This window comes from Tenrec ecaudatus, chromosome 6 (assembly GCF_050624435.1).
Source record: "Tenrec ecaudatus isolate mTenEca1 chromosome 6, mTenEca1.hap1, whole genome shotgun sequence".
Taxonomy (NCBI): Eukaryota; Metazoa; Chordata; class Mammalia; order Afrosoricida; family Tenrecidae; genus Tenrec; species Tenrec ecaudatus.
Genome location: NC_134535.1, coordinates 59816033 through 59842306, shown reverse-complemented (window position 1 = coordinate 59842306; position 26274 = coordinate 59816033). Strand labels below are relative to the sequence as shown.

At 43.7% G+C, this 26274-nt stretch overlaps 1 protein-coding gene across 1 annotated transcript in view; it reads right to left on the bottom strand.

Annotated features, from left to right (window-relative positions):
- Positions 1 to 24479, bottom strand: part of PTPRB (protein tyrosine phosphatase receptor type B) — a 121036-nt gene extending 96557 nt beyond the window's left edge. The window contains exons 1-3 of the mRNA XM_075552777.1: positions 24425 to 24479; positions 22744 to 23139; positions 8235 to 8491 (exon numbers count right to left, since the gene is read on the bottom strand). Coding sequence (XP_075408892.1) covers positions 8235 to 8491; positions 22744 to 23139; positions 24425 to 24479 — 708 coding nt within the window. The remainder of the gene's footprint in view (positions 1 to 8234; positions 8492 to 22743; positions 23140 to 24424) is intronic.
- Between the last annotated feature and the right edge of the window lie 1795 nt (positions 24480 to 26274).

Sequence of the window (26274 nt, the reverse complement as noted above, 5' to 3'; positions counted from 1 at the left end):
TTATTGACTATGTCAAGGCAGTTGACTGTGTGGATCATAACAAAGCTATGAACAGCTTTGGGAAAGAATGGGGATTCCAGAAAACTTAATTGTGCTTACTTAGATCACGTGTCTGGATCAAGAGTCAGCCTTGCGAAGAGGGAGCCGACACTAATATTCACAGACACACAGAAGAACAGCAGGCGCTTGTTCTGGCTACCTATGGGAACATTGTCCTATGTCCACTGTCCCAGGTCTACTAGGATCCGAAATGAGGGAAGCCTGGATGAAAATCCTGTGCCTCCCGGGTAATTCCCAAGTAGAAATTTCCTCTTGAGATGCTCATCTGTGTTTACCCATGATATCAACCTGCTGCTTACCCAAAATAAAGCCAGATGCCACCGAGTTGATTCGGACTCCTGCCTATCCCACACGTGTCACAGTAGAACGGGGTTCCACAGAGTTCCAATAGGTCATGGGGTCTTTCTTGTGAGGTACCCCTGAGTGGCCTGTCCTTCTGGGGAGTGAGTGGCTGATGGTTTCCCGATACTGACTTTTTAGTTATCCACCCAGCATGAAGCCACTACACGAGCAGGCTTCACTGCTTCCAAGGCAGCATAGGATTTCCGTGTCAGTTACTTTGGAAAGGCTGTTTGTCAAAGCCATTACTCCCGAAGTGGAAAGGACGTTGCCATTGTCGCCAAGTCAAGTCTGACTCAGGCAATCCTGCAGGACAGAAGAGAAAGTCCTTTTCCTCTCCTCTCTCTCCACGGCATGCGCAGCCCTAGAGGTGTAACGGCTACCAGTTGGGCGGCAGTTCAAATCCACTGCCCCACACAGGAGGAGAATGTCGGGGTCTTCGACTCTGATAAAGAGCGACAGTCTCAGAAACACACCGGGGCAGGTCTACCCTGTCATGTAGGCTCGCTATGTGTTGGCATCGACTCGATGGCAGTTAGAGTGAGTTCTCTCCATTTCACCACTGAATTAATGTTGCCTGAGGAAGACAATGTCATCTCATTGAATCAATGTCTGGAGAAATACTGCCATGCTCAATACACATAATCTGCTAGGATTCACTGGTTCTCAACCTGGGGGTGGCAACTCCTCTGGGCGTCAAATGACCCTTTCACAGGGGTTGCCTGATTCATAACAGTAGCAAAATGACAGTTGTGAAGGAGCAACAAAAATAATTTTATGGTTGGGTGTCACCACAACATGAGGAACTGTATGAAAGGGTCGCGGCATGAGGAAGGTTGAAAACCCCTGTGCTAGATGGTTGCATTTTGTGTTTGTGATTTATATTGTGTCAAAACATTAACTCAGTGAAATAATACCATTAGGAATCTTAGGGGCACAGGAGACTACCCTTTGAGCTGCTACCTACAAGGTCATCAGTGTGAACTCACCAGCTGCTCTGTCTGCCCCTCTAAAATTTTCAACTTTAAAGTCTCAGAAACCCACAGGAGCAGTTCTATTCTGTCCTATAGGGTTGCTATGAGTCAGGACCAACTTGATTTAACAATAAGATTTGGTTTGAGGTTTAAAAGCATAACCATGGGAAATGATGGAGTGAAAGCAAAATGGGAAATAATGCAAAATCACCCATACCACCTACAGCAGCAGCAATCATCAATATTTAAAGGCTGGGGTGATCTAATGCATTGTAAACTCTATTTAAGCTCTTGCCACTTGGTAATCTACTCTCATTGGCAGACCAAGAAAACAGTAGCTCTTTGTCAGAACAGGACTTGAGGGATGCTACTTATGAATTGGGTTTTTTAGGAACAAATCCTTCCTATGATATGTTACCCACTGACATGATCCTTTTTGTAACACCAGTAGCCCTGGAAGCTGTGATGGTTAAATTTTATCTATGTGGGGGTAGGGGTGGGGCCCAACCTGTCGATCAGGTTGTACATGGCCTGGAGATGTCTTCTTACAGGCGTGATCTTTTTATAAAAGACATGGTGAGAACTTCTCTCTCTCTCTCCCCTTTTTGCCATTTTGTTTCCCTGGTCTGGAAGAGGAGCTGTGGTGACATAGCAGTCATGCATTGGATTGTGTGGCAATTACATGATCTCCTGTCAACTTGAGTGAAGGGGTGGAGTCTAGCCTGTCAATCAGGTCATAGCCAATGATGCCTCTGTGTGGGTATGGCCTTCTCCTGGGGATTCTGGGAACTCCTGTCTTCCTGGACACATGCATGCTCTCTGCTTCACATTCCTAGTGACAAGCCTTATGGAGCCATGCTGATGGCAGCAATAGCTATGGAGCTGGAGGAGCCATTTGGAAACCCTTACCAGTAGTGCTGAGATGCTTCCACTGTCACTGGATCCACAAGACTTCCCACCCACTGGCCTGTGATTGCCTGCATTCAGCATCATTGCATGGCTGCATGAGTCTAAAGAAGAATTTATGGACTAATATCAGACATATGGGCTAATATTGGATCCATGGACTCCATCTGGACTGGGCTGAGATGTTTTCTTAATATACAATTACTCTTTGATATAAAGCTCTCTCATACACACATCAGAGTGTCTGAATTTGTTTCTCTAGTCAACCTGGACTAACAAGACTGCAACTGTAAGGTCAGCAGTTCAAATCCATCAGTCACTCTGCAGGAGAAAAAAAAAGAGGCTTTCTACTCCTGTAAAGAGTTAAAGTCTGAGAGCATGGGAAGTGAAGGTGGGGAATGGGGGGCGAAAAGGGGGCACTGATAACTATGAATCAAAATCAACAACAAACAACAGTGAGCTTGGCTTGGTTAGGGGCTCACTTGCTTGGACTGTGTGCATAGCTCTGGAGTTGGCAGCCATGAGGCCTGTCAACCCTGGGAGCTGTGGTACCCTGTCTAATCTTGGAGCCACGTGACTCTGCATCCACCAGCCTGGGATCTCCCAGCTCCCTTGTTGCTCTCCTGCCTCACCCACTGGGAGCTTCAGGAGTCTGAGCATCTCCAGCTTGCACCTGACCCATGGATTTGAACGGGACTGCACGAGGATTTTTTTTTTTATAAAATTCTTTCTTGATATAAAGTTCCTTCTTATACATATGTGAGGGTCACTCGTTTTTTTCTTGAAGAAACAACCTATACAGAACCTGATCATAGTTTGTCCATTCACACCAGATCATGCACAAGGAGCGGTCAGGAGCTGGCCCTCTGTGCGGCACCCGTGCCTTTGTCGGCTAGGCTTTGCCTCCGTCCAGAGCAGTATCTTTAGTTCTGTGTACAAACAATGTGACAGCCAGGGGACTCCCTGTATGCATTAAGGAACAAGATGAAGGAAGACACCTCAGACTTGGGAGGTAGTGCTGATAAGGGGTGTAGTATGGATCAGCCCCTCGCTTATCCAGGGACAGATACTGGGCTGGCATCTCTTTGAAGGCCAAAGGGAAGGAAACACAGCCATGTTAGAGGCCAAATTAGCACCACAATGGCTATTCATCAATAGAGGAAATGCAATCCCTCTCCCAGGCAGGGGTAAGAATGGGGACAGGGGGGGCGGAATAAGGAGGTATCTTTTTATAGACCATTAATAGAAACTCAGCCATATCAGAATGGACTGGTAACATTTCGAATGCATGTCCAGCATTTTAATCCTCTCAAAGCCTTTTCACATAATATGCCTGCCCATCTGGACCTCATAACACCCTGGCACGACAGACGGGATGGGAACGATCAAGAGGGTACAATAAGTTAGTATTAGTTGCCAACATGATGGAATAATTGTTATGCATATACAATGTGCTAAGCATTTTGCTTAATCAAAATTTAGTCCTTACAATTGTTTTAAAAGGTCGATAAACGCCCTCTCCCTCCAGGTAATGATAACGATAATGACAGGCAACAACAACAACCAATAAAATTAAAGTTATCATTGGGTTGATTCCCATCTCATGGGGACCCTACGTGTGTAGAATAGAACTGTACTTCATACATGTTCAAGACTAGCACCTTTCAGAAGCAGGTTAGAGGACATTTCTTCGCAGGCACCCCTGAATATTCGGGTCTGAAGCGCCAATCTCTTGGTGAGTAGTTGAATTCACACCAACCCGGGGCTCCTCTTAGGTAGGTAGAGTGCTCATAATATTCTTGCTTTTAAGAGGAAGCAAACATGACTTGGGTTGAGGAATTAATAAACGCCACCAAGGGGATTTAAACCAGGTTTTCCTGGTTTATTTAAAGCACCAGCTAGCTCTTCACGTACCACCCAACTGACTATGTGCCCTGCTGTGTTGGCAGGTGTGTTACTATGATACTGGAAGTTATGACACTGATGTTTCCAATACCAGCCGGGTCATCTATGGTGGAAAGGTTTCAGCGGATCTTCCAGAATAAGGCCGATCAGGAAGAAAGATTTAGCAACCTGTTGTGTGAAAGTCCTCTGGATCATGCTAGAGCATTGATTGCGATAATGCCGGAAAGGAAGCCCCGCCATTGAGTTGATTCCTAAACATGGCGACCCTTTATGTAACAGAGTAAAACTGCTCCATAGCGCTGGTATTTTGGGCTGTAATCTTTACAAAAGCACATCAGCAGGGCATTCCTCTGAAGTGCCATTGGGTCATTTTGAACCACCAACCTTATGGGTTAGAAGACTAGCATACACTGCTGTACCAGGTTGGACGAAAACACTCAAAGCACTCAGTGGTTCAATAAAGGACTCCTAACACGTGGGCACTCTGCTCTGCTGGACAGGGGGTTATCATGCCTTGGAGCTGATGATGGCAACTAGCCACCACTCACTATCCCAGTGCTGAACCCATTCCATGAAGGTCGCCTGGCTAAGAGGGCTTCCAGATCGGACTTCCCTTGAGAGTACACTTTTCAAACAATAGGCAGATCCTCGCCAAGTTCTGAAGCCAAAGTGCAGTCCCCGGCCTGCCTGCCCTCCTTCCTGTTAGAGGCCATTTCTTCACATAGTTAGCCTCTTCCCCACACCTGTCCTCTTCCTCCTGCACCCTCTTGCTGCCCATTTCTCAGGTCCCCAGAGCACTCTGCCTTCCTAACACTCTCTCACATGACACCGTGGGAACAGCTGGTGTTGAAGTTACACCTCTGACATCCACGCCTGGCCGGATATTCCACAAGGATCCCAGGTATCGTTGTGCACTTGTATACTCCCGGTGCCCAGAAGAAGGTGGGAGCAGCGATCCAGACCTTCCCCTCCCTTCACCGATGGAGCCACGTGTCCTTGGAAGCACCCTTTGCTAAAGGCCACAAAGACATGCAGCGGGGCCCTCAGTTCCCGAGCCCCTCTCACCTCCCGGGACCCTGTTCCTTGAGGAAGTAACACCAGGGGGCTGTAATCAGATAGGCGAATGCCTGCAGCTTGATCCAATATTTACAGTTTCGCATGGACAGAGGCACCATCAAGAGTGGGTGACACAGAACCATGGGGGGGGGGGCTACTCTGGGGCCAGGGCCATCTTTATCTAGAGGAGCACTTCTCACGGTTCCTTCTGCATCAGTGTTACCTGGAGGCTTCCAAAACCCAGATCCGTGTGACTCAGAGTTGCTGACTCAGCAGGTCTAGGGTAGGACCTAAGAAGGTGTCCCAGGTGGCCACCAATGGGAAGCAATCAACTAGGAAACTAAACATTGGCGCTTGGAGCCCACTCAGAGATGCCTTGGGAACAATCATCTGAGAGGTCACAGTCCTGAAAACCCTAGGGGACAGCTCCCCTCCGAAGCACATGGCCGACAGCAGCTGGTGGGGTTGCCTTTTGTGTCCAGTCCCTTTCCAACAATTTCCCAGGTGATGCCCCTCAGGCGGCTGGTCAGCGACCCGAGGCTGAGAACCCCTGCCTAGGGATTCTCCTAACCTCTCCTCTAGATAGCCTTCCTGCCCTGGAGAAGGTGCCAACATCCATCAAAGACGTTTTACCCCGCAACGGCTTAACAGCAGCCACTGGGCCTGGGGGGGGGGGGGGGACGGGGAGGCATCAGGGCAAGCTATTGAGAGGTTTGGTAAGTTTAAATTGTAGAACACAACATTGATGCTCTGAAATGTCACCCCCAGATAATAATTCACAATAAAAACGTTAAATAAACAAACCCCCCAAACTCTGCCATTGAGTCCATTCTGACACCCAGTGACAAAAACCAAAACCCCAAACAAATAAAACCAAACCAAATCCGGCAGCTAAACATTATTTTGGGGACAGCCAGATGGATTGGCAGAGTGGCTGCAGCCGCGGGCTCCCACCTGAGAGCCACTGTGAGGATGGAGAAGAGCTGGCGGGATCCCGTCCCGTGGTACATTGCGTCGCAGAGTTGGAATGGACGACGCAAGGGGACCCACCACCACCAAACGCTATTCTCTCTAGGCGCTGCCCTGCGCACACGTGTTACTTCGTTAAATTTGCGTCGGAGCGGAGAAGTGGCCAATGAAACAGAAGGCGGGGGCAGAAGACGGAGAGGGTGTGCAGGAGCAAGCGATGGTGTTTGAAATCAGAGACAACTCTTCGAAGCAGGACCTAGCGCTCGGCCAGGGGAGGAAGGGGGGAGGCGAAGGAAGAGACCACTTGCCCCGAGGAGGCTGCGGATCCTCAGATGCGTCCGCAGAAATCCTGACACGGAGAGATTCCTGGATTAAGAGTCAGGTTCTCATTGGCAAGTCCCTTCAACCACAGAGCCCAGGCAAAGAAGAAGGTCATTAGGCAAGCTCAGGTGTCTTCGAGTTTGTGTGGGTGCGTGCCTGTATATACGCGGGTGCATGTATATACGTGTGAGTGGGTTTCTTCTCCCGGTTGTGTCATTTCTCAGTTCACCTCTGGAAAATAGTGATGATAACAATCGTGTGGTTGGGAGCGAGTGACCATGGCAGAACGGTTAGTAACCACAGACGCCTCTTACTCAATAGGTGCCTATCTTGGCAATGAATCTTTACAGCCAGTCTCTCACAAGGTGGAGCCTAATTCCCTAACTCCGAATCCGGCATAGCTTTGCTTTCCTCTGACCCTCACCAATGTGGCAGGAGTGAGTGATGTCTGTGAGCCTGGAGACTAGAACTCAGGTGGCTTGTAGCTTTTACTTACCTGCTTGAAAACTCTCCTGAACCAGAATCACGTGTGGCCTCGCGAGGCTGATAGGCCGTGTGGAGGCGAATGAGATGCTCCATCAATGGCGGAGGAGAAGCTAACCTTTACATGAAATTCACAGTCTGGGCTATTTTCTGCAACGGCTCCTTTTGTTAATACAGGGAGAATGAATATTGAGCTTTAAACTGATGGTTCCCGAAACGTCGTGAGCATTCTTGAATTCTACCACAGGGTAGATTTATTACAAAAAAAGTAAAACGGAAACAGACTTGGAAAAGTTCATTTAAAAGAAGAAAAAGAAAGATGGAAGAAAAAAAAAAGAGAAGTCCCAGAAGTCATTCGATGGACTGGTTACATTTGTCTCATGATCAGTCATGTTCACTGGTGGGGGTCAAGTTCATATGGAATTCCACGCCAGACTGAAGAGACTCGGGCCCTGATGAATGCTAAGCACTGCGTTTCTACTTTCTTTAAATGAGTAGGCTTGCCTCCAGAAAGCACCAAAGATCGCCGTGCGAAACTACAGCTATTGCTTTATTATAACCACACTGTTATCGCCGGAAACATCAAGCGGAGGCTCCGAGGCGGGGGGTGGGGGGGGGGTGGGGGGGGTGGGGGGGGTGGGAGTTAAAATCAGTGAGCACGTGTGCCATAGAAACACTGAGACATTTGGTTCATCTGGGTCTAGTGGACTTGCTTTCCACTGGGGCCACAGGCGGGGAGGAGGATGCTGGTGTGGCCATGGTCAGGACTTGGCTTTTCTCTGCCCACACTCTCCAGGCGAACGAGGGACTCCCGTTAGCAGCCGCTGTGTGCTGACTCTTCCCTCCCTCCTGAGCACGAGCAATTGTGACACATGCAGGCTAGCCTGCAAAGTACTGGTTTCAATGCTCTGATTTCTGACCACGTCATACATGGTATACTCGAACCCTGGTGTGATTAAGAAAAGATGGCCACCCTGCTGGGGTACAGTTATGCCATGCTGGCTTGATTATCATCCATTTATAAAGAGGTAGAGACATTTTAATTCCATTTCAAAGATGTTCTTGTGAGACAAAAAGCTGCCACACCCCACCTAAGACCCGAGGACGTGCCTCATCACTCCCTTAGGCAGTCAGTTGCCATTCCCACAGGGCAGTTTGCCAAGCAGGGGGCTTATCTGAGACGGTTCACCAACCACACTCCACAGCCCCTCATCTGCTTACCTCGTCCGGGGTGCTGGCCTGCGTCTGGGTGGTTGCTTGAACCCACGGGGTCTCTGTAATTCCGGCTGTTTGCGTGCTGGGGCTCTGCTTCGTGCTGCTGCTTGGACTGTTGATTTCTGTAGTACTCCGGGTGCAGGCCTCCGTGATGTTCCTAATAAGGCTTTTCGTGCTATATGTGACTGCATTAAAAGTAGTGGGGACTTGGGACAGATCAGTGCCTCTCGTGCTTCTCACGGAAACTTCTGCTCCCAGGAGAGCTGAGATAAAGAAATGACAGGTGCTAAAATTACCCTGATCGTTTATGGATTCTTGAAACATAAAACAGTTTTAGTTAGAGCAAAGCGGTCTCTTAATAGCAGGCATGGGATATGATTCAGTTATATGAAAGATGGAAAATGCTTTGAGGGTGACAGTGCTCATTTGTCCTGGATAATTCACCCGTCCTCTCTACTTCGGTCCACTTTATGTAGCAGAGAGAGGGTCTGGGCTACTGGGGAAAGAGCCCACAGCTCTCTGTGGAAGGAAGCCCATGTTAAATGCCCAGTACTATAAGCAGTTCTTGACTCAGTTGTTGCATTTTATAATTTAGTGGTCTGTTTCTGTGGAGTGTATGAACTTTTGGGGTTACTGAACTGGTTTTAGGGGGTCAATGAATGCCCCAGATATATGTAAAATCCTGTATAAATGTGCATATGTATTTTTCTGTGGAGAAGTTTTATAGCCTTCATCAGCTTCTTAAAGGGGCTGATAAAATACTGGGTTGAAAAACACTGTTAACGAGTTGCTTAACTTCCTCATAAAAATTGAAGATTCTTTGGAAAACAATAACATTTCTTTAATGGCAGTACAGACAGACGGTTAATAATCCTAGATGTTTGTTAAGTACCCAATCACGGAATTGTTGGATTTCTAAGTTATCTATAGTCTGGGGGAATAGTGAATGGATTGAAGACTTATGACTTGGTGAGGTGAATGTAAAGCTGTATTTGTAAGGCTGAATTGCCCATGTGTTACTAGAATGCACACATACATTCTCTGCTGAAAATTTGATTTTGATGCACAGTGACCCTATAGGACAGCACAGAGCAGTCCATAGGGTTTTAAGGCTATAAGTCCATGTATCATGGAAGCTGACCTCCACATCTTTTCCTCTCGGAGTGGTTGATGGGTTTAAGGCACCAACCTTTTGGTTGGCAGTGGAGAGCCCTAACCACTGTGCTACCAGACTCACTCGTCTCTACTTTTAAAATGCGCACCCCGCTCCTGGGGACCTTGCTAACGTGCAAGTTCTTTTTCAGTATGAACTCTTAGATCCAGCATTTGTAACATGTTCTCTGGTGACGATGCTGCTGCAGGTCTTTGGGACACACTTTGAGAAACCAGATTCTAGAGGACAGCTGTGTAAATGGAAGCATTGGAGCGTTCTGTAAATTATGGGCTGATGGGAGTGTTTAGGTGAGTCTATCAATTCCGTACTGCACTGGAGCTTCCTGAAGTATCAAAAGTGTGACATTTTGCCAGCTTAGCAAACCGTGACCTTGCAGAGCTCCAGCGTAAAGACTAATACTCGAAAAAGAAAGATTGCAATTTTCATGACACCTGGTTAGGGTCATTGTTTCACAACTATTTATTAAGGAACTACTGTGTTCCAGACAAGAGAGCTCTAGACGTGGTTTTCCATTATTGCAGTTCCCCCATGCAAATCTCTTTCCTTTCCAAAGTAACCTGAGCTGACTATATGAGAGGGCTTCAAACAGTTCAGGGACGCATTTCCATGATCTTTGAATTCACTTTTCCAGGGATTTTTCGAACCTCCCTTCATATACCAATGCATAAAAAGAAAGGGGATAGAGCACATAAAAGGGATTAAGAAAGAAGAGGCATTTTTAAAATTTAGGAAGTTATAAATATTAGCATTGCCTTAAAAGTTAATGAAATATGCACAACTCTTAAGTATCCTTTATTGTAATATATATGGTAGTGCAAAATAATCTTGTGGATTGGATGCTGTCCCCTGGAAATATATATTAGAGCCTAACATCTATATGGGTGTATATGATCTAATGGAATGCAATGTCATGCTTTGCTCACGAGGGCTCAAACGTAACCATCTCCGTGAGGACAAGGCAGGGCAGGGCGATGCTTGGTTTTGTGGTACACAGGGTCACTCTGGGTCAGAATTGACTTGATGGCCCCTAACAGCATATTAGAACATAGTTATCTCTCATACTCAATGACACCTAATCCAGAATCAGACATACTTAAACTAAAAATCATTCTACTAAATGGTCCTAAGACTGCACTGTGTTTCTGTAGGACCCCGGGTGACTCAGAGGTTCATACCCAGCTGCTAATTGAGAAGCTGGCAGTTTGAACCTAGGAGCAGCTCCGCTGAAGGAAAAATGTGGTCGTCTACTTCTTTAAAGACTCCAGCCTCGGCACCTTTATTCACTAGGAGTTTCTAGGTGTCGGAACTGGAAGAACGGAAATGTAGTTTACTCTATTTAATCTGGCAGCCCTGCTTATTTATCTCCTGGGTCTGTTTTGATAGGCTTGGGACGTAGCCACTGACTTTCACTGCCTTTCGCCTTCCAAATCCTGTGCCATGATTGCTTTGCCATGGAGTTAGCTACTCGGAACCAGGAGACGACTGTATCCCTGAGACAGGTTCTACCTGACAGGCCCAACTACACTATACGTGAACTTCCTTTACAGAAGGTTCCGAGACACAGTAATCTTCCGTAATCTTCATGGAGATAGGCGTTGTATACTCCTTTAAGTAAGGACGCAGTTGTCTGTGGTTGGGAGGTAAAACATTTTGGCACACGGAGTTGTATTTTGGCCACGTGGAGCTTTGGTCAAGGCAGATTCCCTCAGTTGACTACCACCTACGACACTTAGCTCTCAGATCTTAAAAAAAAGATTTAATAGTTGGTTTAGGACTAACTATCATGTAATTATGACATCTCAACATGCCAAACTATGCTTATTCTTCACTAAGGAGCAGTTGGTAAGCTTTTTCCCTAAGAGCTCTTCTTTCTTAAAAAATTAGTTAACTTGCATAGTTCATTCAGTGGATAACACGGGATTCTCCTTAAATTAGATAGCAGATGAAAATACTCCTGAAATTTCTTCTGTGAATAATATTGCTCCAACGATGTGCTATAATTGCCTTTTGTTAACTTGCTAACTATATTTTAAAAACACCCAAAAGCCAACAAGTCCATTTCCCATCTCAAAGCTTAACTTCTTTATCCAAAGACAGGATCTACAGAATCTCCAACTCCAGTACCCCTTCATTTTGAGTCTGTGTTTTTCACTTGTGCTATTTAGGAAGCAAGAAAGAAGCCTTAGCCTGGATGGTTGGAGGAGCTTGTTGAGAACACAGACACCTTGGCCCTTCCCTTGGGAATCGTGCTTCTTGAGAGCTGGTGTGGAACCCGGCACTGGCGCTTGAACAAGCTTCTTAGGTGGCCCTAACACACATCTAAGTGCAAGGGGGCTTTCTGAAGTTCATGGTAAACAGGAGCTATAAGATCACGAAAAAATTCCCACCTACTTTTGGAAGCCCCCTCATGCATGGTTTTAGCTCTTTGCATAATATGAGTCTTGTTCAATTATAATTATTTTATATGTAGAGGATTGAAGAATTCTAAGATTAAATAAACTAAACTCACTGTCATTGAGTCAATTCTGATTCACAGTGACCCAGTATACAAGAGAAGAAAGAAATGCCATTGTAGAAATCTGTAAGGGTACTGAAGTAAACATATTTTTTCCATTTCTTCAATTCTTCGTTGAAATAGGTACTATAAAATTACACTAAAAATAGGAACGTTGAGTGTTTTTGGAGTCTGTGAATTCTCCTGGTGTTCTTTTAAAATGTACAAGCCTTTTACAATTCACGAAAGGCAAGCTGTGTTTTGACAAATGCAAGGAAAAGTTCTTATACAATGGAACAATATGTTGAAGCTATTTTTAAAGAGCTTTATTGTACCATTGCTACTACATTGTTTCCCTATTTTAACACAATTCCTTTGAGAACACAATTCAGGGCGAGGCAGATCATCCTGGGCCTGATCTATAAGTTTTTAGCATTTAAACAGCACATTTCTCTTTTAATAGATAACCCATAAAGTGATTTGCAATGACTGGGTCGTATCCAGACCATCTTTTAACGGTGGTCTTAGGAGCAATGTGCAGTGTGTATCCATGATTGACTGAGAAATAACCAATAATAGAAATAGGATTTCTGTGTAATAAAAATGAAAGGAAATAGACACGGCAGTAGTTTGCCTCCTTCAAATGATACAAATGACTTTCAAGCATGCCCCAAGCAGAATAACTTGAATAAACTTAATTTGGAGATGGAAAATATTATTTGGATAAGTTTGAACTACCCAATTACTTTTTATTCTGTCTCAATATGTCAAATCTAATGTCCTTTAAAAAACTAGAGACAACATGGAGACAGTGGTGGGGTGAAGGGTGATGATGTCAGGGGTAGTAGCAAATGCACAATTCTGCTGGACTCGATTGAACTATTGAATGATTTGATATATATATTATCCAAATTAATAAAAAATAATAAACTGAAAACTAGAGACAATTACCTAAAAAAGAGATAACAAATGCAGTCTATTATACCTTTAGAAGATCGATATCTATCTGTGTGTACACTACTATCAAGTGAATTCCAACACATAATGACCCTACATAAAGTATCTGAGATTGTAAATCTCCAGGGCAGCAGACAGCCTCTTCTTTCTCTTGAGGAGTGACTGCTGAGTTTGATCTACCGACCTTCCAGTTAGCCGCCCAAAGTCTAACCTACATCACCACCAGGGTTTCTTTCAATGGTATATGTGTATATCTCCATCTCTATATTTACAGATGTATCTATGTACCAGATAGCATAACAAGATCCTCAGATGACTTTTATAACTTACCTTATTTTAAAATGCATAAACCTATGGTAAAATGTGAACACTAATTCAGTCTATCTTGGGTGAACATGCAATTTATCAGCAGGGGGTTGAGCCAGAAAAAACCAGTTCAAAGTCCTGCTACACACACACACACACACACACACACACACACACACACACACACACACGGTGATAGGAAGAAGGAGGGTCTAAGGGAAATAAAGTAGGTGGACGGGAAAGGATGACTTGTAAGTCATGACTGTTGAGCTGTAGAAGAAAGATGATGAATCAACAACTACTTGGAATAGGAGAATTCAGAGGTGAGTTAATTACCTGGTACTTACAGAGCCAACTTGCTTACAAGGCACAATGGATTCAGTGCCTAGAACCCATAATTTTAGAGTTCACAAAAATCAAAAGGAAAAAAATTTAGGGCTGAAAAATATTACATATATTTTTTTCTCATATCATGAGAAGAATGAAAATTTAGGGCCCATGAAAATGTATCACTTTGATTATGAATGGAGACCTCAATATTGTTTTATAAATGGAAACTCCAAGGACAAAGTTGCCAAGGCCTATGAAAGTGGGACACGGTCTTGTGTGTGCCCTGGAAAGTCTGTTGACATCACAGGTGGAAAAGGACGGGGACTTTGCGCTCTATGTCAGCTATTTTCAATGCTGATATAAATGCTCTATCAATAATTATATTATTGTCTATGATCATACAAATAATTGACCAACTATAAGGTCCATGTTGTTATGATGATGCAAGGAAATAAAAAGTCTCTCAGATGCCTCTATTAGCCCCTTGGTTAAAGCAGGGCCATCGTGTGCGTGAGCACACTGCCTGTTTCTCTTTTCCCTAAACCCTGTGTATTTACTGTCCGCTCCTGGCTGCCCCAGTCAAAAAGCCAGAGTAAAAACTCTCTTTCCCAAAAGTTTGTGATTGCGTCGCTTTCACCATGCATGTGCATTTTATTTCTCACAAGACTACCATTAAACAATTACTTAAGCCAGCAATGGCCAGCTGGCAACAGTATGGTTTCCTTCATCAGCAAAATGACTTTAAGTCATTGCATGAGCTCACCCACCTCAGAGACATTGGGGATTTGCCTGCTCTCAGACGAATGAGATTGGATGAATAGCCTGTAGTAGGTACTGAAGAAATGTTGATTGACTGATTTTAAAAAAAAATATGCAATGTTACTGTCCATGTAATATGAAACATCTGATTGAAAGGAGCAAAGTTTGACAATCATCAGCTCTTTATAAGTAGAGAGAGACATGGTCTTCCTTTGGGGGAAGATATTTAAACAACGAATGGAGTTTTGTATCACCGGGAAGTCCTAAATCTGCCTGGGGAGGTCCTATCTGCAGATGGATTTACCAGGAGATAGTTGAAGTCTGTTTTATGTTTACTCTGTTTTAATTTCCCCTTCTCTAGGATAATTGGATTTATTTGCAAGTCAGTAATCCCCCTTGAGTACATTTCTCTATTTCCCACACATACAGGAAGTTAAGAATGGATTACTGCCCCATAATATAAATTCATAAAACTACAGTCATCAGGCCACTTACTAGGCTGGTGGTGGGGGTGGCACTGGCTAGTCCCAGCTGAAATGATTTCATGGCTTGGTCAGTGTAAAACTGTACTTGGTTTGGATGAAAGGGGAAGGCAATAACGATGATTCCAATTAGTCCTCAACAACAGGCTTTATTGCTCCCTACAATTTGGACAGGGTGAGCATGGTCATCAAGATTGGCTTTAAAGGAAAGTTTAAGACCTTTTAGGTGTGAAGCCTGCTTTCAGGCCTCCAGAGCAAGCTCCTTGCTCTCTGGCTCCTAGTCCAGGTAATTAGGCTTCTGATGATGAGCTTTTGCCAGTGAACTGTTAGCTATTAAGCTTTCCTGTTTGAAGTGCTATTCACTTTCTTAATGACCAGAACCTTGCTCCTACAGTTTCAAGTGATTGATAGTGGGCTTTTAACAAATACATTCTTATAAAAAAAAATACATAGAACCCCCAAGCAGTCATTTTTATGTGGAAATGTGTCTTAATAATATGATCTATCAAATGGGTTTCTTTAGTGCTTTATTTGTAGAAATGCGTTTTATTCTATTGGTACCATTAAATGGTTACTTTAAAGAAGAATAAATTACATTAAAAAATTAAAAGGCCAATCTTAATCCTTGTCCTGATGAAGACCACTGCAGTGCAGCTATTACTGCAGGAAAGCTGTCTCCAGTGCAGGTCCTCCTGCAAATCCCCAATTCCTCCAAGCCTTCACGCTCCACCGCGGGTCCCTTCTCTTGCTTCTGAGAGAAGAAGGCTTATTTACACCTCTCTCTCTTCTCAGCAAGGAGAAGGTTTCAACCAGAGGAGCCACATCCTTGGGGCTGAATGGAAACCTGCTCTCACTCCTAATCTAGAGCTGTTTCCTTACTTGTCTCTGAGCTTCTTGGCGATGTTAATTGAATTTCAATCACTTTTCGAATGCTAGTCAGAGTCATCCTTTTTTTTTGGGGGGGGGGGCCTTGAAATAAAGGAGAAGAAATAAAAGGTAGCTTAGTCAAAATGAAAACCAGTTATGAAAACAAACAAGTTGCCATGCGGGTGATTTGCCTCCGGAGGATACCATGGTTTTCAGAGCATAACTGGGCTCCACAGGGTTTCCATTGGCTGATCTCTCAGCGGGGCGGTCACCAAGACTTTCCCCCCCAAAATATCTCTGGCTAGAAAGAACCTACAGCTTTTTGGTTAAAAGCTGAGGTAGTTAATCATTTGTACCACCAGGGATTACAGCTGAATTATGACAAGACCCTATGGATTAGTTAATGATGGACTTCGATTGTTTTTTGTTGTTGTTTTAGGAAAACATTTAGTGTTAAATTGATCTGTTAAAGAAATGTGTTGAAAGCAGAGTTGCTTACTTTAACATCTACCAGTGAGGGTAGAGACTGGAGAAAGAAGTACTATGTTCTAGTTAAACTCTTTTGTAAGAAGCTAGCCTCTGTTGCTTCCTTAATGCTAAGACATAATTAGTGATCTTTTCTCAGTCTTGACTGTACTGTAGAATCATCTATCAAGCATTTTAAAAATGCTCTACTTGCTATGATTGATCTGCTACCAGTCGCTTTTAAAAGCCCCCCAGGAGATTCTAATGTGCAACTTGGCTTGGGTCCGGGGCTTGTATTTGTCTTATTCTGGTGTGACCCTCTGCTTAAAGGGGATATATGAGAATCAACCGAGGATATCGGTAGCCTATAGATCTGATTCAGTGTATCTGGGACAGGAATGAAAATGCAAATTCTTGGCAGAGGCTGCAACAGAATGAATTTGCTTGAAACCCAGATTTAGACTCATGGGTCTAGGGCTGGGTCTGTAAACGGTGGCTCTCGAGCCCTCTGTGGTTCTTTCGGTATGTACGTGTTACTTTGAAGTAAAATTAAAGCTGAAAATAAAACTATTATGCAGATAATGGTATAATTTGTAATAATATATTCATGGCTCCCGAATATTTGTAAAATTGTGGTGAGTGACAGGATTGGCTCTTCCATTTGGGTTGAACAGAGGTCTGGCACTTCAAACTCTCACGGCCTCGCAGGATATTCTGATAGTGATCTATCAGTTGCTAAATAAATAAGACTTAGATACATGAATGAAATGATGAGTGCTTCCCTGTGAATAAAATATGAATCATAAGGACCAGATTGTGAGCATCATATGCTTTTTAAAATTGAAGAACTTAATAAGAAATTTCTCATTCGATGGATGAACCACAAGAATAGTTATGCTGTTATGCATAAGAGGACTTATCAGTGCCTTAAATATGAGAATGTGGAAGCTTTTATTGTGAACATGTGACTGCAAATGGCTTATTTATTTATTTATTCACAATGCCTTTGCTCACAAACTAGAGCGCTATGGATCTACTAATAAATATTCTGTATTTTAAATAAATGGTTGGTGAAAACTATACAAACACTTAGCTGGTAACCAAAGATGAGCAATGCCAGTTCATGTGGAGTCACCTCAAAAGAAAGGCCTGGCTATTAACTTCTGAAAGATCAACCACTGAGGACCAGGTTTGGCCCAGACATGGATGTGAGGCACATTTCCTAGGAGTCTGACTGAGTCAAGTTCCTGGCAACATGTTTTTTTTTTTAATTTTAAAGTTTAGATTATTTGTACTAAAATTGTTCAAAATTAAGATTTTTTTGCTTTCCTAGATGTCAGTTTCCTTCCCCCCACCTGCCCCCCCCCCATAGATTATTGGGAATGTTTTGGATAAGGCTTTTCCGTGGTTAAATTTATTGGTCTAGTCTTTGTACTTTGCTTTGAAAGTGAAGACCTCACAGGGTATGTGAGGGCACAAGGGGCCAATTTTCCAGGTGAAATCTCTTTGGTTGAAAACCCCCCACTAAATTCATAACTACGTGCTTACAATCCTGGTTAATGATTTTTCTCCTAAAAGTTTTTGATTGGAATTTGGTGGCGATGGTAGGGTTATTTCTTACATGTAAAACTTGTTGGGTTGGCTTCCACTCATAGGGAACCTATGTACAAGAAAATGAAACACAGATGGTGCTATGCCAGCCTCATAATTTTTGTTATTTTTGAGCCTTCTTGCAGCCACGGTGCAATCTCTCCTGTAAATGGTCTGGTCTTCCTCTTTTCACGTTCCTCACATTTACCAAGCATCATCTCTTTATCTAGGGACTAATCTCTCTGAATAACATGTCCAAATATATACGAGATAAAGTTTACCATCTTTGCTTCTAAGAAACATCCTGGCTGTACTTCTTTCAAAACAGATTTGTTTTTTTCTAGCAGTGCTCAGGACTTTGCACTTTCTTCACCAATGCCCAAATTCGAAAGCACGGACTCTTCTCTCTCCTTCCCTTTCATTGCCCGACCTCCACATGCAGATGAAGCGATGCAAAACACCTTTCCTTGAGTCAGACACATATTAGTCCTCAAAACCATGCCTTTGCTCTTCAGCACCTGCAAAGAGGTCTTATGGGGTAAGTTTGTCCAGTGCAATCTGCTGTTTGCTTTCTTGACTGATGCATCCACGAGCACTGATTGTGGATCCATGTCAAATGAAATCTTTGACAATGTCACTCTTTGCTCCATGTAGCCTCTTGCTGTGTATTGTTCTAGCTGAGCTGTGTTTTCTTTAGATTAAGTTTCAATCCACACTGAATGCTACAGTCTTTGATCTTCCTCAGCAAGTGTTTCAAACCCTCCTTGCTTTCAGCAAGTAAGAGTGTGTCATCTACATATCACAGGTTGTTAATAAGTCTTCCTCCGATCCGGATGATGTGCTCTTCTCCATAGAGTTCAGCTCCTTGTATTCTTTTGTCAGCATACAGATTTAACAAGAATACACGGGAAGGATACAACCCTGACATCTGCCTTTCTTTACTTTTAGTCCTTCAGTGCCCCCTTATTCTCTCTAACAACTGCCTCTTGATGCAAATATACATTCCACACAAACACAATGAAGTGTTCAGGAATTCCAGTTCTTTTAAATGGTATCCATAGTTTGTTATGAGCCACACAGGCAAATGTCTCTGTATTGTCAATAAAACACACGTAAATATCTTTGTGGTATTTTCTATTTTCACTCAAGTTGCTGGGGGTGTCAGCAATGATATCTTTCACGCCACATCCTCTTCCGACTCTAGCTTGAATTTTTGACTGCTTCCTGTCAATGCTTAGCAGAAAATATTGCTGAATGATTTTCAGCAAAAATTTTTTTAAACTCATTTTATTGGGGTCTCATACAACTCTTATCACAATCCCTACATAAATCAATTGCATAAATCCCATTGTACATTCGTTATCCTCATCATTCTCAAAACATTTGCTCTCCACTTAAGCCCCTGACATCAGCTCCTCATTTCCCCCCTCCCTCCCTGTGCCTCCTCCCTCATGAAATCTTGATAATTTAAAAATTATTATTTTGTCATATCTTACACTGTCTGATGTTTCCCTTCACCCACTTTTCTGTTGTCCATCCCCCAGGGAGGAGGTTATATGTAAATCACTGTAATCGGTTCCCCCTTTATACCCCACCCTCCCTTCACCCTCCTGGTATTGCCATTCTCACCACTGGTCCTGAAGGGGATCATCCATCCTGGATTCCCTGTGTTTCCAGTTCCTATCTGTACCAGTGTACATCCTCTGGTCTAGCCAGACTTGTGAGGTAGAATTCGGATCATGATGGGTGGGTGGAGCATTTAGGAACTAGAGGAAAGTTGTATGTTTCATCCTCAGCAAAATTTTACTGACATGTGATATTCATGATAATGCTAGATAATTTCAGCATCTGTTGCACTGCCTTTATGTAGAATGGGGACAAATATAGATTTCTTCCAATCAGTTGCAATCAGTAGCTGTCTCCCAGATTTCTTGGTATGGACTGGTGAGGGCTTCCTGTGCTTCATCAGCCTGGAGAACCATTTCCGTTGGCATTCCTTCAGTTCCATGAGTCTTGCTATCCATTAGTTCCTTCAGCACAGCGTGGACTTCTTCCACCAAAACCACTGGTTCTTGATCATATGCTACCTCTCAAAGTAGTTGGATGTTACCAGTTCTTTCTGGTACCGTGACTGTGCATTCTTTCCACGCTCCCTTTTGCCCATTCTGCCCTTCAATAGTGCAGCAGGAAGCCCGACCCTTTCTTCATTTCTTTCAGCGTCAGGTAAGCAGAGTATGTTCTTTCCTTTTGGTTTTCTGACTGTTCACTTTGCACATTTCATGTAGCGTATATACTCGCGTATAAGCCGAGTTTTTCAGCACATTTTTAATAAAATTAGGGGTCTCGGCTGATATTCTCATCAGTTTATATTCACGTATGTATGGTAATAGTTTATTTTGTTTCCTTTTGCTGCCCTTTGAAAAAATTTTAAAGGCATTCCATTTCATTTCTGAGAACTTCCATCTTTTCTGGATACTTATAGCAGTTTCTTCTCATTGAATCGCGGGTCATCAGTAAAGGAAGGTCCAGCGCTTTACTCCATCCACGTCACTGTCATCACTCCGTGGGCAAAGACTCCACTGTGCGGTGGCAGCTGCTCTTCCCGAGTCACATTTTAATTGCCTTCCTATCTGAGGGGCTCTTCTCTGGCACTCTACGGACAATGGATATTTAGCTGCCATTTGTAGGTTTTCACTGGGGAATTCCTCGGAAGTGGACAGCTTATGCTTCCTTCTTACTCTGTTCTTCGTCTGGCCACTCAGCTGAAACCTGCTCCTCATGGGTTTCTCTGATGGCATTTGAAATACTGGCGGCGTAGTTCTCAGCATCACAGTGACACACAGCCACCGCAGTGCAACAAACGGACAGATGAGTGGAGTGGTAGATAATGTCAGACCTGGAATCTTTACAGTGTTTTTCTGTTGTGTAGGATGGGGATAGTCAGATAAGTCATAGAGAAAAATTCCGTAATTGGTGCCATTGGTGCATGTTCATTGATAAATTTAAATCTGTTGGCTACTCTACTTTATTTTCATAGTCAGAAATGATATGAGACGGTGACACTCAAAATCTAATGTAGAAGAGTCGACTGCATTCAGATGGCATCTATTTAAATTCTTGCTTAGTTTATGAAATGGATGAGAGACAGAAAATTGCCTACAAATCAACATGATATGAAAATTCATATGAGCCTTAAAAATCAATGTCTGAGAAAGAAATTTTAGAGTACAGTCGATGATGAGCCCCAAATGGAGGTATGCATCAAAATAATCTGAGGAGGTTTTTAAAAAACATTAAAATATGCAGCCAGTAGGGTATAATATCACAACTATATCCTTTAGCAAGTCTCTCAAATCAATGAAAAGAAAACAAAAATCTTCACACTTGGGACGATAAACAATATCACTCTAAATGGAGAAAAGATCGAAATTGTTAGGGATCTCATTTTACTTGGGTCCACAATCAACGCCGATGGAAGTAGCAGCCCAGGAATCAAATGACACAGTGCATCAGGTTAATCTGCTGCAAAACCTCTTTAAAATGCTACAGAGCCAAGTTGTCACATTGAGAACTAAGATGCGCCCTGTCCGACCCATGGCACTTTCAAAGGTCTCACAGGCGCGTGAAAGTCGCACAATTAATAAGGAAGCCTGGGGAGGAGAACCGATGCATTTGAACGATGATATTGGTAAAGAATATTGAAATAACCATTTATAACTAGAAGAACAAATATATCTGTGTTGGAGGAAATACAGCCAGAACGGTCTTTAGAAGTGGAGGGTGTGAGATTTCACCCTTACTTTGGGTGTGTTTTGAGCAGGGACTAGTCCCTGAAGAGAACATCATTTTGGGTAGAATGTGAGTGAGAGAGGGAGACCCTCAAGGACGTGAAATGACAGTGGTTGCAACCATGGCCTCAAACATCGCTTGTGAGGATGGGGCAGGACCAGACAGCACCTTGCTCTGCTCGACTTAAGATGGTTCTGGTAGGAACCCACTCGGTGGCACCTAAGAAGAACAACAGCAACACTGTTGTGAAGCCATTAGGCCAAGAACTTGGGAACCCTGGTACGATGGAAGATGGCCTCGGGGAACTCAGGAACTTGGGTTCTAGTCACAGGTAGGGCCAGGGCACGTTTTGTTCTACTGCACACGGGGTCATTGTGAGTTGGAATCAACTTTATGGCACACAACAACAACAACAACAACAACAATCATGCCTCTATTGCTAAATCACCTATGATCCTGAATTTAACTTTGATATACTTTAATCTTCTTAATGAAAGTTTCCACGTCCAGAGACTTTTCCCATTCATTTGGAATCTGTGAGCCCAGAATTTTGTGATTCTATAAGTTTTATTTTTCATGATTTCCTAAAGCAAATCTCAAACAGACAGGTAAGCAATCACATTATAAAGCAAAAGAGAAGATCCTGCTTCATATATACAAATTCCACAAACGAAATTCCCTAACTCAAGATGTGCTGCACCAGAAATGCGTGTACCTGGATATGTTTTTACATGTGTCCCTTACCTAGCCTCTGTCCATTATTGGACCCCAAGCTAGAATCCTCTCTAAAGATCCTAACAAGAGATTTGCCAAGGCACGATTTAACTACCCAAATCTTACAGAATGCTACTTTGTTGTTGTATAATTCCTCACAATCAGACCTAAACTGGAAAAGTCTGCCAGCAACATTGAAAAATTTCCTGATCATTAATCTATATGGGCCAGCTGATGCGTGCATGCTGTGTATATTCCTAGATTTATATTCCTTTATCTAAAAGCACATAACTCAAGGTGCCTAGCATAGTGTTTGGTATAAAGTAGAAGCTTACTAAATATTTGTTGAATGAATAAAGTAAACAGGAAACAAAGGGAAAGAACAGAGAGTAACAGAAAAAAAAGTGTGCTTATTTTAATGTGGGTAATAAAGCTTCCCAAATCACCGAGCACCATACTATCCACCTCCCTTAGCTTAGGAAACTTCTATAGGAACTGCATTGGGACCTGTAAACATCCTTTGAATGTAAAACAACAAGACATGTCGCAGAAGAGCGTTCAAGCTGGACTCTGGAAGGAAGAGCTCACCTTTTTTCAAGCAGATGCTTCCGTTGACCAGCTTTCCCTCCTCGTTGACCTCTAGTTTCATCCAGCTATGAAGGTATTTCTTGTCCTTTTTGACCATGACCCTGAAGCCTTGTTTCTTGAGGAAAAGAGAGGTATTTTGCACCTCAAGGAAGCCCCCTTCCTCATAACAGGTCCAGTGGGGTGCCTGGGGGCAGGGCGTGAAGACGGCTGCCCGGGAAGGGCCCCGGGAAGAGTTGGAGATGCCCAGGCACAGGCTGGATTTAACATGAAGGAGTTTTCCATTCTCAGTCCACATCCACTGCTGGTTTTGGCTGGTCCCATTGCACAAGCCCATGGCCACTATGCTGTGTTTGAAAAGGCATTGTTGTTTCTGGACATGGGCAATCTGAAACCCCTCTGGAAGAGGAAAAGCTCATGAAGGACTGAAGGGCAGTGTGTAAAACTCATTAGAAAACAAAGCAAAAAGCCCACCGACAAATCGACGAAATAGAAACACCAGGTGTACTTGTCCAGCGCTCTTATTTTCAGTGCACGTTCCCAGATTCCACAGATGGGACTTAAACCCCCCCGGCTGACACTGTAAAATGTCAAGATGTCACAGATATCCATCTCCTTTTCTTTTACTTTTGCATGGTTTGAGGAGCCCCCCCCCCCCAGTGAAATAATGAGAGAAAGCTTGGTAAAAAGAAACAAAACCAACAAACACGGAGTGACATTTTAGCTCAATTAGTTAAATATACCGAAGTCCTTGCGGCCCATTTCCCCTTTTCACCACTTAACTCATTCCATCTCGCTTCCCTCCCGACTCTCAAACAAAACCAAACAAAACATCTTTTTTGACTCTGTAAGTGATCAATGCAGGACCTGTATACAAATTTTTAGTTTGAACAAAATTAAACAAATCCAAGAGATTTCCTGCTTCCCCCTCCCAAATGCTTCCTCCTTGCAAATAAAAACCAATGGAATTATTGATTACCACCAAGTAACTTTCCTAAAGCCTTGCAGAGAATCATTAATCTATTTGTCACAAACTCTTTACACTTTTCTCACAAAGACAAATTCATATATGTTTTGAAAACCCATATTTCCCGCTGTAAGAAAATGCAGCATCCAATTGCGGAATCTCAGTTCTGAAAAGCAAGAGATTTCCTGGCTCAGCCACCATGTCCAGCCTTCATTTGCTCTCAAACACCCCAGCGCTCCCCTGAAAACACTCAGCCCTTCCCATGACAACTTCCCAATAAAACGCACCACACCCCCCTGCCCCCTTGAATCATATTGCTTGTATTTTCTTTCTGACAAAACAAACAAATAACCTGATTACAGGGGGGAACAGTGTTCCTCAGCCCGAGGGGGAAAATGCCATAGCCTGTTATAGAATAATCAAAAATTGCCCCCAGGGTGCTTTCCTCTGTGCTGTGGAAATGCCATGTCAGGAGCAGCCCCGGGGCATTTAAAGGACGCCAGGAGACCATTTATTGGTATTTATGATTTGTTTTTCTGTAGCAAAATCTCAATAGTGTGGGCCCAGCTGGCTCCTCTTAGATCCCCTTCCTCATTACAGTGAGCTAAACTGCCACGAGACCCGGCTCCATGTCCACCTCCTCCCAGAGACTTTCCAAAGGCCAGAGACTCACTCCTGGACTGGACAGAGGAGAAATCCCTGAGGCAGGGCACTCACCTGAGTTCCCGAGGAGCAAGCAGGTAAGAACTGCCATGTAAAATTCAGCCTCCATTTTCCACTTAACAACTGTTCATGCTTCGCTTGGGGGGAAAAATTCTCCCAGATAAGAGAAGCAGAGGCTAGGAAGGAAACGTGCCTTCACGGTGGGGGAAAAGTCAGTGACGAGCACTTCCTCCTATTGAATTGTTTGGGGGAGTTTTACACCAATGTCCTTTTGTCTGTTTCCTTAGAAAGGAGGGAGTATGATGACTGCTTTAAAAATTTTTAATTTAGGAAAAAAAAATTTCCAGTCGCCAGAAGCGGAATAAAACGTCTAAGTCTTCACCTACCATCCCCTTGGCTGGGGGCATGACTCTCTGTGAACCTCACGAGGGAAGACGGGAATGGCAATCTGAGATAATTGAATGTTCCCCCAGCGTGACCTCTTCAGGTGATGCGATTCTGCGGAATCCACACAAGCCGCGTGATGCGCGAGGCTCGCTGACGAGCGATACAAAGCTGGAAACAAGGTCTGTCCGTATCATGATCCGCTGGGCCACCTTGGAGGAAAACCAACCACATAATGATGGTACTGTGAGCTCATTACCTCTCCAGGGATGCCAATAGCACACGCCGAGCCAGTCATCTCCCCTGGGCAGACGCAGAGACTACAATTAAGCCCATCACATTATCTATTTCAGGGCTCCCCCAAAGACACTGGTCTTTCTTTAACTAGATGGACGGGAAAAAGCACATATATGGGACTCAATATTTAGAATTAAGAGTAGTTTATTGGCAGTATGAAACAAAGTCAACATTGCTGAATGAAAACATGATACTTGAACTCAACACCTAGTGCTTGCCGGGAACAGTTATTTTCACTGAAGTTGTCTCTTGAGGACGGAAACCTTCCAGAAAGGCAAGGATCTACGTGGCATCATCCGTTGGAAGAACCTCAGGACATGAGACAGGTGGCATCATTCCCAAAGGTACGTCTCTGCCTTTTATTGGAAGAGAGTGTCCGCGGGGAGAGCATATTCAAAAACTCCCTCTTAGTGCACGATGGACACATATTTTAAATTTTTGATAGTTCATAGTAACTACAAATGTGTTTGTTCCTTTTAAAATAAAACGACTCATGATGTCGAAACACACTGGATAGTGTTCTGGAGCCGAATTCATCGCCATATCCAGTAGTAGAGAGTCTACATATATATTGGATGACAATCACTGTGCTCTGTAGTTGATCGATAGGAGGTATTATAAACACACATGTAATAGGCAATATTATCATGACATATTTCCATATAAACTAGCTACTACTCCCCCTCCCCCCTCCCCGCAACCGAAAACAGGGATTTATTTGTTACAAATCCGCTATCAATCACTTGCAACTTTAGCAGCAAGATTCTGGTAACTGAGAAAGATAATGGCACTTAAAACAGGAGCAGTTGGACAGCTGACAGTCCAGTCACAAGACGTGTTTTGCAAACAAGCATCTAAACACACAATGATAATTTCTTCTGCAGCTCTTCAGGCCGTCTCCTAGCGACCGTATCACAGAGTGTTACACACATTCACTCTGTGTGGCAGATAGCCGCACCAGGCAAAACAAGCTCCGCCTTAGGCTGTGTGAGAAATCTGTCACAGCTGCTTCAGCATATGACCTTCAGGACAATTGGGGGGATGCTTACAAATGCATTCATATACACAAGAGACTGGCCTTCTTCAGTAGGCTGCCCAGTCTTCAGGCTGGCTTCTGAGTGCCTCTCCTTCCCTTTATGGTGCAGGAAGCTCCTTCTGGAAGCCTCGGGTGAGATTCAATTCCTCACCCCACGACATCAGTCATCACAGAGATCTTCGGCGCC